Source organism: Camellia sinensis, chromosome 11, assembly GCF_055761805.1.
Source record: "Camellia sinensis isolate YWXY chromosome 11, ASM5576180v1, whole genome shotgun sequence".
Lineage (NCBI taxonomy): Eukaryota > Viridiplantae > Streptophyta > Magnoliopsida > Ericales > Theaceae > Camellia > Camellia sinensis.
In genome coordinates, this window is record NC_138971.1 from 126,355,656 (window position 1) to 126,369,660 (window position 14,005).

The 14,005-nt window shown below is 34.6% G+C and overlaps 1 protein-coding gene across 1 annotated transcript; it reads right to left on the reverse strand.

Annotated features, from left to right (window-relative positions):
- Window positions 1–788: 788 nt before the first annotated feature.
- On the reverse strand, window positions 789–9,167 carry LOC114293404 (serine/threonine protein phosphatase 2A 57 kDa regulatory subunit B' kappa isoform). The gene is made up of 2 exons (XM_028237467.2): window positions 7,443–9,167; window positions 789–1,329 (listed from the first exon to the last, which is right to left on the reverse strand). Exons 1-2 carry the CDS (start codon window positions 8,607–8,609, stop codon window positions 973–975), a joined length of 1,524 nt encoding a protein of 507 aa, XP_028093268.1. The 5' UTR covers window positions 8,610–9,167; the 3' UTR covers window positions 789–972.
- Window positions 9,168–14,005: the final 4,838 nt, after the last annotated feature.

Consider the following 14,005-nt stretch of genomic DNA (forward strand, 5'->3'; position numbering starts at 1 on the left):
AGAACTACCGACACTCCATTTTCATCATCACTGCTTGATCTAAACTAAAAGAGCATGGTGAAGGCAACTGCATAGAATTAAAAAGGAGATAAAACCAGTGAATGAACAAAATGAGGAAGCACCGTGACCTATCAAAAAAATAAGAAATTGAATAGACAGCTATAACTTTTAATAACACTAGTCCTGTCTTATGGTATTATGTTTTACAATCACTGTACTCGAACACAAAATGGAGTGTTTTATCAAGTCAACAATGAAAAAACTAGGTCATTTTTTTATTGATTTTTATTATTTTATTTTCTTCTTTATTATCATAACTTGACTTCCACACACACACAACAAAAAAATAAAGAACCTGTCAACCAAATTAATAAAGGAAACCAATTATTCCTAGGCATTCAGGACTGATGTTCCCAGACACCTAGCAGGGGCACACATGCGCGTACATAGGCAGAGCTGCAAAAACAACAGCTAACTGACAAAAGATGCAAGTTAAGTAATCCACTACATGGCCCTTCTGATGACACTTCTGAGGAAGGAAATTAAACTCCTCTTATGGTGTGTTTCGTTGAGGGATTTGGGGAGGGATTTGGAAAGGGAAAGGAAAAAGGTGTGTGAAACTATGTGAAATATAAGCATGATTTATTCACATTTCACCTACCTTTTCCATTTCCCTTTCCAAATCCCTCTCCAAATCCCCCAACCAAACACAGCATTAATGTTGATGAAATATATGGAGCCAAACAAATTAGAACACAGGCTGTCAAAAAACTATCCCCCGCAAAAAATGAACATACCTTCCCCAGAAAACAGCTATATATGTAAATATATATATCCATACATTTTTTGTGGTTATCTCACCACCCAAAAGAAAGAGACTAAAAAGGTACAAATACAAATACAAATACAAATACAAATGCAAAAAAAAAAAAAAAAAAATGGAGCCTTAACAAGCACAGACTAAAATGCCACTTAGCAGGTAATGGAGGTTGCTAGAAGAGTTACCAGAACAGCAGTGTTTCCGGTTATTGGCTGGAGACTGGCTGCATTCTCCAGTTGCTCCCATGTTTCCTTACGCTTCTCTGCTGCCACGCTTAGATTTGCTTGTTCCTCCTTGAAATGGGCATGGCAGGCCACGACCAGCCCGTCATCCATCTCTGTGAACAGCTTCCTCACATTTAGAGATAAGTTGAGCACTGATTGGTTCCAGTGGCACTGAATATTCCTTTCCAATGCTGGGAATATGATTGGTAGGATAACATGCCGATTATGCGCAATAAGGTTCACGATTTGGTCATTATTCCAGAAGAACAGCGCCCTTTCAGCTACCTGAAATGATTAAATTTGGAAACAAAATAAAAGGTCATTCAATTTAGTCAAATTTACCACCTATGTTAACAAAGTTTCAGTCCCCTCAAAGGTTATTCAAATAATCATTAAAAAAAACTGCCAAACACAAAATGATACTATAACCTACTGAGAGGGATGTGAACCAACAAATTCGGTAGATATGACATCCAAAATTGACAAGCTTGATTAAGACTCAATATCATGATCACAAACAGATCCATCACATTAATAAGCTGTTGCATTTATAAGCTGCTTCAGTAAAGAACAACATTAAAAAAGTTCCAAGTCCAAATTCAAAAAATCTTCTCATTGCACCATCATCTTTCATGTCATTAAAAGTGGTTCCATCAAAAAACTAGAGGGAAGCACAGCAAGCATGCATGAAATATGAAAGCACCTCCACACAAAACCCGGAAGAGCTTATAAAGCCTAGAGCCTTGTAACACAAAGGATCTAATTCTCCATTTGGAAAGATTGGTGAGAAAATGGAAGGAATGCGGCAGGAGTGACAGAAGGAAGGGAGAGGCTCCCCTCCAGACTCATTATTTCTATTAACCACGTGTCCAAACTTAGATCTAACAGTAACATGCATCCAACTTACTGGATAAAAATATAAGAGAAATTGAGAGAATTCCACCAGTTCCTTTCTCTCTCTTCTTCCAGTTTCTTCTCTCTACGCCTTCACTGCCTTCTTTGGCCATGGCTGCAAACACATTTTCTTGATCACAACCCAAGCACTAAAATCATAACCCAAATCGAAATCCACTTCCACAAGCCTAGAATAAGATATTTTGGGTCTTTATTTTTATATATTTAGATATTCAGATTTGGCACTTTATATACTACAGCCATGGTCATGCCCATCACCGCAACACCGCCATCACCCGGTACCACCACCGCTGCCTCTGTTGGACCCTCATTGACATCAATATTCTGGCCATTCATGGTGTCCCTCATCAATTGCTCATCCACAAAAATCACAAACCCAAACCCACTGATCTTCCTAGCTATCAATTGTTGATCTAAAAACCAACTCAAATACAAATATCTGATCTACCTTATGCAAATATTAATATTTTACATATAGAAGGGAAGATGGAGAAGAATGCTTGTTTGGTTTGGATTTTCAGGATTCACTTTTCAAAAAATTGAAATTTTTTGTTTTCCGTATTTTTTTGTTTTTGTTGAATTTTCTTAATATTCTAAGCAATTTTTAAAATTTTTAGATACATCTAACATAAATACACTTAAAAAGTATAATATTTATGAAAAAAATCTTTAGAAAATTCACTAAATACCAAAAAATACCAAAGAAAAAAAAAAGAAGAGAATTCAGTACATTTTTCGTATTTTTGTGTATTTATTGATTTTTTAAAATTTTTTTTACAGATATTTTACTTTTTAAATACATCCAAGTAAGGTGCATCTAAAAAAGTAAAAAAAATTGCTTAAAATTTTAAAAATATTCACTAAAAACAAAGAAACACGAAAAACAAAAAACTCAATTTCCAGAAAATTGAAACCAAACACACTTACTGGTTTTTGGTTTTGGTGTGAGTGAAAGTTTGGATTTACAGAGGGAGAAGTAGAGAGAGAGATCAGATGAGAGTTTAAGAAGTCAAAGAGAGATAGGGTGAGGTTGTTTTCATCCTCATGTTTTTACACTGGGTGAGGTAGAGTTATGTTGGCCTTCCGTTCTCATCTTCAACATGTGGTCAACAAAAATGGCTAGTTTGGAGGATTCTAGTAGATATTGGTATGGAGGGGGAGCTCGTCCCCAGAAGGAAAAGGTAATCCTTTGTGACAAGAAGCTGCTAAATCCATCCTTTTATATGATTGGATCGGAAGGAAAAGAGGAAAGGAATGGGTGATTTTATAGCGATGTCCTTAATTCTTATAAAAAGGAATAGTTTCTAATAGAAAATTTGTCAAAAGAAGGATGATACAGCCTAGTTGATGTGAGATTTTCAAATAAAGATAGTCAATTAAGTGACTAGAATTCTATTAAGAAGATTGTTTCGAAACCGGACCAGACCGGTTTGTTCAACCAGTTGCATTGTCGACCGGTCCAAGTTCCAATTCAGATGAACCATCAAAACCGGATAGTTCCAAAAATCGGCCTTTTTTTTGATAAACCACTTGCAACCGTGGTTAAATCGGTAGCTCATGTGAACCGCCACCACTTCACGTCAACCGGGCGTTCCTGCTAGGGCACACACATCACTTAAAAAGTTGTAGTGATGAAGATTTGAACTTGCGTCTTAAGCACCACAACAACTTACCACTAAGTTGGGCAATGTTATTACTATAATTATAGATATTTATATTATTTATTATGCTTATGACTTTATTAAAAATAAAATAAAATAAAATTACTTACTACAAAAAAACACAATGCATAAGATTTTAAATCTTGAATTAAAGATAAATTGATAATATATGTATTTGTAATTTTAATAGCTATATTTTATGATGTAATTACATTTATACGTAACTATAAATATAATTATGATGTAATTATGACATCACGATTTGATTCCGATTGACCTGACGGTTGAACCACTGACCCTTGATCCAATAATTTTTTTGGTTTATTCAACAGTCCGAGTTTCAGAACATTGATCAGGAGTATAACTAATTATATTGCTATATTTCCTTACTTTTTGGATTTTAGGGTTAGGGATGAATCAATAGAGTTTAAAGTAATTAGCAAATTGATTAGGGTAGTTTTATATGGTAATTATTTGTTACTAGGGTTTAATAAAGCCTATAGAATAGCCTCATAACAACAAAGAATTAGGCCTTGGAAAATAAATAAAATTTTGTATTTTGAATAGTCTCCTGATCCCTCCAATTTTTCTTTCTAATTTTCTTTTTCTTTTTTTTTTTATTATTTTTTATAATAAGGTGTTCGGAGTAGTTTATGCGCACCTCGACTAATCCCGTGAAACCAATCTCACCGCCCACTTGCGAGGGCCTATTTAAAGTCAAAACAAACACCCTGTATGGACTGGCCCCAAGAAGCTTATTAAGGCTAGTGAGTATTGAACCTCAGACTTGGAGAGAGCACACTCCCAGGCCTCATTGGGCTCAGGGACTTAGATGAGCTAACGGTAAGAATAAAAACCACCTGATTTTTTATCTTTATCTTTATCTCTCATCATTTATGAAAAAAATGAAAATAACACAATATTTATTTACTTGTGTCGTGTTCAAATCAATACTTGTAAAGTCCCGTTATATCAAAGTAGAAGCCCTTAGACCATCTCCAACGGTTCATCAAACTTTGCATCAGATTTGAAATTTGGTGAATAAGTCACTTTTTGGAGCTCCAATGGTTTCACCAAATTGGTATCAAAATGAGAATGGAACAAAAAATTCATCAAAGTGAGAACAGACTCCAAATTTCACCATTTCACTGTGCGTTACCGTTGGGGTGGGCCAACCGGTCAACCAACCGGTTGTCCGGCCGGTTGACCTACCGGTCGACCGGTTCCTTTCAAATAGGTAGGTTTAAGCCGGTCAAAAAAGGTTCCAAAAAAAAAAATTTGCCATTACCGGTTGACCGACGCGACATTGACCCTTCCCTTTTGATGCACAATTGGAGCAAGCCATATCCGATTGAGAAAATTGGCTTTTTTTAACTCAAATTTGGTGAAAATTTTGGTTCACCGTTGGAGATGCTCTAAGAGCATCTCCAATCCTTTACCAATTTTTTCATTTAATTTGATTCCAAATTTGAGTAAAAAGCTTGATTTGATATGAACTACTCTAATCATTTCAACAAATTTTCATCAAAATGTTTTTTAAAAAAAATTCCCTATCGTGCCAAATTTCTCTTTTCATCAAATTTGATGGAGGAAAAAAACAAAAATTAAAATAAAAAATAAAAACATCTCCAATGCTTCACCTTTTTAAATTTTCATAAATGATTTGATGGGTTCTCAATTTGACCCAAAAAAAATGACTCTCCCTTGATTTGATGAATGTTTGATGAAAGGATTGGAGATGATTTTTGAACACTTTTTTATCAAATTTAAATTTAATGAAAGAAAAGGTAAAGGATTGGAGATGTTCTTAGCCTTCCCCTTTTGCTTATTTTTGTGGGGAAGGAATATAATGGGCACAAAAGAAAAGCCCCTGCTTAAGTTTGTGATGCAGATGTGATTTTTCCAAAATAACGTTTTTATTAGTTTGAAATTAAATTTAGAAGCATTAATCAGAATTTTCTTTTTTATTATAGTTTCCAAATTTGACTTTCAGTAACTTTTTAATTTTATGTAATTTGGTTATGATTTGGGGCGTGAATTGTGACTTGGTCACCAACCAGTAATATAAATTGGATTACAAATTCTCATTATAACTTTTCCTCTTAAAAATCCTTTTGTATCATGATTCATGATCAATACATCAAATCCTAACCCCTTTTGTGGAACAACTATTAACAAGGTTCTAAATATCGGCCGGTACGTGCCGTACCGGCCGGTTCGTACTGGAAAATTGGAGTCCCGAATCGGATACTCACCGGTATACCGGTGAGAATGAATTTCGCGTCCGTAGCGGTTGATTCCCGTTACGTATCGGCCTGAATCCGATACGTGAGCGACACAGTTCCAATACAGTCCAGTACGGCTGAAAATGAAGCAAAGCACCTACAAAAATAATTGAGCAAAGGTTTGTTCTCTCACCGATTTCAAACTTCTTCGTTGAAGGTTTGTTCTCTGAGAGCTACACTGCTCTGTTTTGAGACTGTTTGTATGGGCTTTGGAGAACTTCTCTGAGAAAAGGTTTGTTCTGTGGGTGAATTTATATGATCACCTATAGACTCAATTACAAAGGTTTGTATGATCAAAGGTGAATTTATATGATCACCTATGATCACCTATTGAGCAAAGGTTTGTCAGAGAAGTTCTATTTGTTACTACAAGACTCTATAGGGTGAATTTACGTTGATTAAGTCTGTTTGTAATTGAGCAAAGGTTTGTTCTCTGAGAACTTCTCTCACGCTCTGTTTGTATTTGTCATGTTCTGTTTTTTCTTTTGGCTGAATAAGTGATGCTTTTGCTTGTTAAGTTGTTGTGTTCGATTTATAAAATTTTTTTTTTTTGTTTTTTTTGTTTTTTCCTGTTTGTTCTGTGGTTATTTTTTTATTTATATTATGGTATTGGATGCGAATGGGATATATTTTAATATATATTTATGATTGTTTAAATATTTATATATATATTAGGAGCATTTATATATATTGAAGCAAAGCTCTGCAGATCCCCCATCAACCCTTTATATTTGCTATCCCACTTTGTTTTTCTATTTTAGTCTCCCATGTGTTTTTTCTATTTTAGTCTCCCATGTGTTGATTAGTTTCTTTGCTGAGTCCAACATTATGTGCACCGAATTCTGAATCATATTTTTCCCATTTAAGCATTTTGTTTGAAAAATTATCTAACATTATGATGAGAGGTCGAGGTTAGTATTGTATTAGTACCAAATAAAAGTTTGAGACTAAAATAAATACATATCATTTAGTTGAAAATGAGTCAAAAGTGCCTTTACATATCAAAACTTTGATTAAAATGTGATTAATTAAGGCTAAAAGAGTCAAAAAAAAAAATGCATAAAATTGAGTTTTAGAGGGATGCCAATGATTTTTGAAATTTCACAGTCGCGACGATTGATACCCGATACGTACCGGTCGATACTACCAATACCGATACTCCGCGATCGATAGCGTTACGTTACCCGATACCGCGATTTAGAACTATGTCTATTAACAGGCTATTCTAGTTAAAATCCTACATGAAGTATGGAAAATCCCCTCTGCCAACCTTCAGTCCTCTGAATCCTTCAGACCAATCTGCACTGTCCCTATACGATTCGCTCTCCTATTTGCATTTACTACTTGATTGGAAAAACTTCATGCCAATGTATTCTCATTTAACCAAATCACTGAACAATCCTAACTCCAACTTAACAAATTTTAACAAGTCACAGCAGATTTCATGGGTATGTAGTATACATCCAAATAAAGCAATGGGCAGCATTGACTTGATCAAGGGGTTAAGAAAATACGGGAGGATAAAAATGAAAAATACCTGGAAGTGGGAACTGTTGATGCAACACCCAATTCTCCAGAATAATGGAACCATGACCTTTTGAAATTCCCCCATGTTAATTCCTTCCACAATCTCTTCTAATTCGCTGAGTAACATCACCTCCTTTTGGGTATTTGTAATCGGCCAATATTTCAACAACCCCCTTATTACATTGAGAGCCAATTTTGGCTCCTTCTCTATAAACTGTGTAACACAGAATGACAATTGTTGGAAGTAAACCCCCAAAGATTTCGGTTTATGTAGAGGAACCAAAGCCCTGCCCAAAAAGATCTTGTGTTCCTCCTTTAAAGGTACTGCAAACCCACTAATTACACTTCCAAAAATCTCCAACAATTCAGCAATTCCATTATGCCGCTCCGTTTCAAATATAAAGCGATAAAAGACATTCCCGATACTCTTCCTGATAAAAGGTCTGTGAACCATGAACTTCCCATAAATCCGATGCAGAATAGTTTTCAAGCATTCTCTTTCTCTAGGATCCTCAGAATCAAAGAGGTCAAGCAATCTCAAAATAAATGAATGATTTATATACTTTTTTGCTACCTTTGCTTCTAGCAAAGACGAAGTTACAAAATGAAGCAGTAAATCATACACAATCTGTAAATGTGGCCAAGCGGGATCGAACATTGGTTCATCATCATCATTCTCACTGCCACCCGAGTTAGACTGATAATTAGGTGGGAAAACCCTAAACAAATTATTTTCACACATTTTACACATTGCTACCATTGCCGATTCAGTAAATTTCGGTGGACACGAAGCTACAAAATCAACAAGCTCTATCAAAGTTACACGTTTAAGATCTTTCTCTGTTGTACTCTTGCTTGGGTCAGTGAAATCAAAAACCATATTGCACAAACTCAACTTACTGATAAAAAGATTCAATCTTTCTGAACTAGGAACATCTCTGAATGCTAATAGAGGCTCGATTCCAGTGACAACACTCGATGGGAACACCACCGATGAGGTTCGTTTAGTGGCGTTCGATCGAATAGAAACCATAGTCCCACTTGTGGTACGTTGTAAACCACCACCATCATCACCACTATTGGAGGACGAACTATTGCCCGAACCCCTCCTTGGCGATTCAATGGTGTCAGGTTTGGATGATTTTCGAGGTAGTTTACTGAGAAATTGCTTCAACATTGCAATGAATTTGATAAATACAATATGAAAACTTAAATCAAATCCATGGTAGAAAAGCCTGTAAAACCCTAGACCTGACTGAAACTCAAAATCTGGAGATTCCGGACACAAATGCCTTTGATTTCATATGAGAAAATTCCAGATCATGATGAGGAAGTTGAATCTGAAGCTCGTGATTTCAAGATCGCCAGGTATTTAGAGAGAGAGAAGAGAAGGAAAATGAGGAAATTCTAGATCTTGCTGATTATCGAGTTTAATGTAGAGATCTTCATTGAAGATATTGACATGTATTTCTAGATAGAGAGAGAGAGAGAGAGAGAGAGATGGAGAGAGGCATCGAGGTTACCGAAAGTGAGATCTGTAAAGAGTCTCTTTCTTGTTCATTTTCGTAGCTGTTTAATCTTCGCCATTTTAGAACCTTGGTTGATGATCTTTGAACAGCAGAATGATTTGTAGTTTTCTTTTCTAGCATCCACGAAAATGTTTCTTGGATTTTCCGAGAAAATACAGGTACGAGAAAATTAAATTTGAAAGTTATCTTTGAACAGAACCTTGGTTAATTTTTTTTTTATTTTTTATTTTTTTTATTTTTTTTTTTAAAGATCGGAAATTAAGCTAGAATTTCCTAAATAACTATCTAGCAGACCCCCAATGGGGGTCGCACTCCAGTGAGGTGGCGAGCCCCCCTAGCTGAAACTCAAAAAATAAAATAAAATAAAATAAAATAATTTTTTTTTTTGTCCAATCATGACGCGTCACCTCACTGGAGGTCGACCTCCAGTGGAGGTTCGAAGCATTTTTCTTTCCTAAATTTTGCACTTTTTTATTTTATTAAAAGTCCATAAATTAATATTTGTCTAATTGAAGCATCAAATTATCAAAATTTACACATTGCCCTTTTATCCACCTTAAATTATGACAATGCACCCATGTAAAATATTAGGGAACTTACCAATAAGTTTCCTATACAAAGTTCAAAATTATCTAATCTCAAAATAAAACATTTGTACCAATTAGTCTTATATATTTTTAATTGTTACCAAAAAATTCTTTTTAAAAAAAAATCTACAAACGTTGTTCCATCTCACTACCGTCGGACTTCCGTCAGACGGTCACCGAAGACTCAACAGAATGTTCAATGTCATCGAGAAATCACTAAAGTATTGTTGGAAGTTCACCGAAATGTTTTGAACGTCAATGGAAGTCGTCGGAATGTCCAGAATGTTTGCTGGACGTTAAGAATATCATTGGAGACTCACTGGATTGTCCAGAATATTGATTTAAAAAAAAGAATAAATTGAGAAATTAAAGCAAAAAAAATAGCAAAATGTGTTAAATATTGATAAACTAAAAGAAAAAAATGTAACGACAAAAAACAGCAATAATAGGAAAAAAAAAACATATGTTATTTTTCAATTTTTATAGAGTTTAAGCAAATAATCTCCAATATTGATTAAACTGAAAAGCAAGCTTTGAAACTATAAAATGTTACAGTTTCAAAGCAAAAAACCATTAAGCATTTATCCTTATTAATCAAACTGAAAAACATATTATGAAATTGTAAAATTTTACTGTTCTAAAAAATGTTATGAAACTGTAAAATTTTACAATTTTAAACCATGATTTATTCCAGCACAAAAAAAAAATACAAAATTTTATAGTTTTCACCGCCTATAACTAAAACTCGAAACCAACTTGTTCAGAATTTAAAAATTTTCTCCATTAAAACAGAAAAAAAGAAGTATATAATAGAGAAAATGTAGAAAGATTAAAAAATCGAAGGAGAGAGCCAAATATAGAGAGAGGATTGTACTCTAGCAACTATTTTTTGTTTAGATCTAACCAAATCTGATGTAGATCTACTCAGATCTGATGTAGTACATCAGATCTGAGTAGATCTACTCAACTTCTTTGTTGGAAACATATTTTCTTTACTGTCGGTGATGGTGAAGTGAGAAGTCGGCGGTCGATGGTTGTCGGTGAACCCCAATTGATGGTTGTCGCTGGTTACTCGTGACTATATATCAGAAAGAGAAAGAGAAGAAGCAAGATATGGTTGCCCATCAACGATCGTCGGAAATCACAAAGAGCAAAAGAGGTAGAGAAGAAGAAAGACAGAGAAAAAGAAAAACGTTATAGGACTTTTGAGTATAAACAAAAGGCTGTGGTACTAAATAGACTACACATTTTTCAAAGAAGACTTCTTGGTAATTTGCCCAAATATTTTCTTTAAAGACATAATTTCGAGAAAAAAGGTTGTCATATAGTAGAATGATTTTGCTCCAATTAGGGTTGGACAAGCATCCATTCAACTCGTTTAAATTGAATGGTCTAAACTAATCTATTACAGAATAGACGATTTTAATGGTTTAAGTAGATAAATGTAGATGTATTTTTTTCAATCCGTTTAAATTTGGATAGATAGCAGATGAGAGGTCACTCAACCCAACCCGATCTGTCAACATCCCTAAAAAAATGATGTTATATTTTTAGACTTTGTATATTTAAAAAAAAAAAAAAAAAAAAAAAGACGGGCAAATTACACTTACCTCCCCTAAGGTTTCTGATAAATACAATGCCTCCCCTATGGTTTCAATAATTATAAAAACCTCTCATACTTTAACTGATAATATCAAGATTCTCTTAATTCGTCAATTTTGCACAAACGACGTTACTTTAATATACAACATGCCATTTAATTGTCTGACATATTATCCTTTTATTTGAGCTCAAAAATACGAAAATACCCTTTAATTGTTAACCCTCTCTCTACCATATTTGACTTCTTCTTTTTTTGTTCTCTCTCATTAGATTAAACACGAGAGAGAGAGAGAGAGAGAAGTCGCTCTTCGCTGTTTGGGCATCTTATTTCTCTACTCCTTTCCGCTGTCTATCATTTTTTATACACCACCTCCGTCTTTCCACTTCCTCCTTTTATTCTTCTTCTTCCACTCCTTATCCTTCGTCGTTCGCCGTCTGTTTTTCCTCTCTTCTTCATCTTCTTCTTCTTTCGAAACCCTAACCTAGATCAATGGTTTTAATAGTGGTGGTAGGCGGTAATGACAGCAACATTGGGTCACAATATGGTTTGTGGCGGTTGGTTACAATTTGGGTCGCGATTAGGAAAAGAAAATGATGAAGAGAAAAGGGAGACGATCTTCTTGCACCTCAGCTACCCACTAACAATCAAAGCTTAGGCCACACAATCCTTGCTCGAATCATGGAAACACCAAATCCAAGGGCATCAACTCTCTCTCTCTCTCTCTATATATATATATATATATTTGGCCCTCTTTCTCTCTTTCTCTCTCTCTCTCTCTCTATATATATATATATATTTGGGTCTTTTTTTGCTAATTTAATTAGTGTAAGAAAGTTGAAAATTTTGATTTAGATCAATTTGGTGTAGATCTAGAATGCTCCTTTTAATGTTTAATTTTTTGTTGTATATATATATTTGTGTATATGGATTGTTGGGAAAATGTTTAAAGAGAAAATAATAAGTTATCAGATTTGGTGTTTTGTTATTTTGGTTTAAGAATGTCAAATTTTTTGCTTTGTATCAATTGGTGTTGATCTGGAATGGATTTTTATTTATTGTTTATTTTCTTGCATTTTTTGGGCAACCGAACAGAACAGAATTGATTGTTTTTCTTGATAATGAGTTATGGGGCAGAGTTGGTTCCTAATCTTCCATCTACTGCAACTTGTTTTTCTCTTTTTTTCTCTCAAGGCCCATAACCCTTTGTAAATTAGATCTCATCTTTCTAAATTTTATTCTCTTTTTTATTTCTTTTCTTTTATTTTCCTTTTTTTTCATCATCTTCTATTTCTCGTGGCTATAACAAAAGATTTTTTACTCAATTTTTTTGACCTTTGCAGTAGACCTCTTCTCTTTTTGTAGAATTGATTTTTGAAATCAAACACAAATGGGTCGAGTGGGTTTAAGGCGTTGGCTGTGAGTTTTATTTAACAGATTTGTGGGTTTGAGGTGTGAAGGTGGTTTGTGGTGGGTTTGGTTAGTTGCATCTTACATTTATGTAATATATATGTTTGATTGAATAAAAAAAGGAGAATTGAATCAATATACAATATATATATGTTTGATATATATATATATATATGTATCCACAAATATCTTTCATATATATACCTTTATATATATTTCTCGTTTTGTCAAATGTGCTGTAATGGTGAATGGGTTGGTACTGGTGATGACACGAGTAGAAGATGAATTTAAAGGCAGTGAGGCTGTGGAAGATTGATGAATTAGAAAGGAGTGAGAGTATTTTTGGCATTTCATAATTTATAATGAGTGACATCAGCACTTTATGTTAGTGTAGCTCGACTTTTCGTGCTCCTTTTGAAAGACGACTAACCCTACAATATCGGACTCCTGTGGTTCTGAATCTGATTCCATAAGTGCAATGTGAAATAAATAAACACCAAAGAGTCCAAATCCGACAAATCTTTTTAGAAATCAATTTTGAATCAAAATGCCATAAATGGACTACTTTGTCAAATACAGAGTCACCACCTAAATATTTTGAAAAAATTTAGGAAACCCATGACTCGTGCCAAAGGCCACGTGTCCGTCATCACTAAGATTGTCTCAGCTCGAGAACTTAGGTACGAGAGGGGAATGTCATGAATTGAGCACCCCCGCTCACCCGATCAAAGACCGGCCTCTACTAATCATGATGTGAATCTTATTTATATTATATGCTCTTGTTCTGGTTATTAGGCTATTGTTACTATGTGATGCGCACACAAGTATAGACTAATTTGCCAAAATTGGAACATTTGATTTCATGTTTGTTTTTGAAAAGGGCTTATGAATGTGCCACCTGAAAAAGTGGGCTCAAATGTACATTAATTAAACTATCCCAATTTAAGCAACTATCCTTCATCCACAGGCATTCAAATAGTTTATCACTTAAGCCCTTAGCCTCATGGTGAACATGCTTTGACATGGCAACACTAACATACAATGCAATATGCTAAAGCGAATAAAAGCTCGACTAGTACTCCAAGCCAAAAAAGATGACAGAGTTAGAAAAATGCGTGATGCATATGACTACTGTAACGCATGCGATATGTAATTACTAGGCTCGGCTACTAATATGGCATATGAATCAATTTGATAGCATGCGGTCTAAGCACGTATTCAAAGAAGTATTAACTAACAATGCAATTTTAACTAGCAATGCAAGTTAGAATGATGCGTTGAGCTTCAATGCATACAAGACAATAGATACAAGACATGAGAGATGCTAAACGAAACATGATACCCTAAACTAACCATCATAAGCAGGTAAATAAAAGCGAGAAAGACGTAGAGTTGGAAGACATACACATTATTACAATTGTGCCCTCGCGTAGGGGGGTCCGAATAA

Coding starts and splice junctions, on each gene's coding strand:
- LOC114293404 (XM_028237467.2), bottom strand. CDS start 8,609: ATGTTGAAGCAATTTCTCAGTAAACTACCTCGAAAATCATCCAAACCT. Junction 1,330..7,442: donor TCAACAGTTCCCACTTCCAG/GTATTTTTCATT, acceptor TAATCATTTCAG/GTAGCTGAAAGGGCGCTGTT.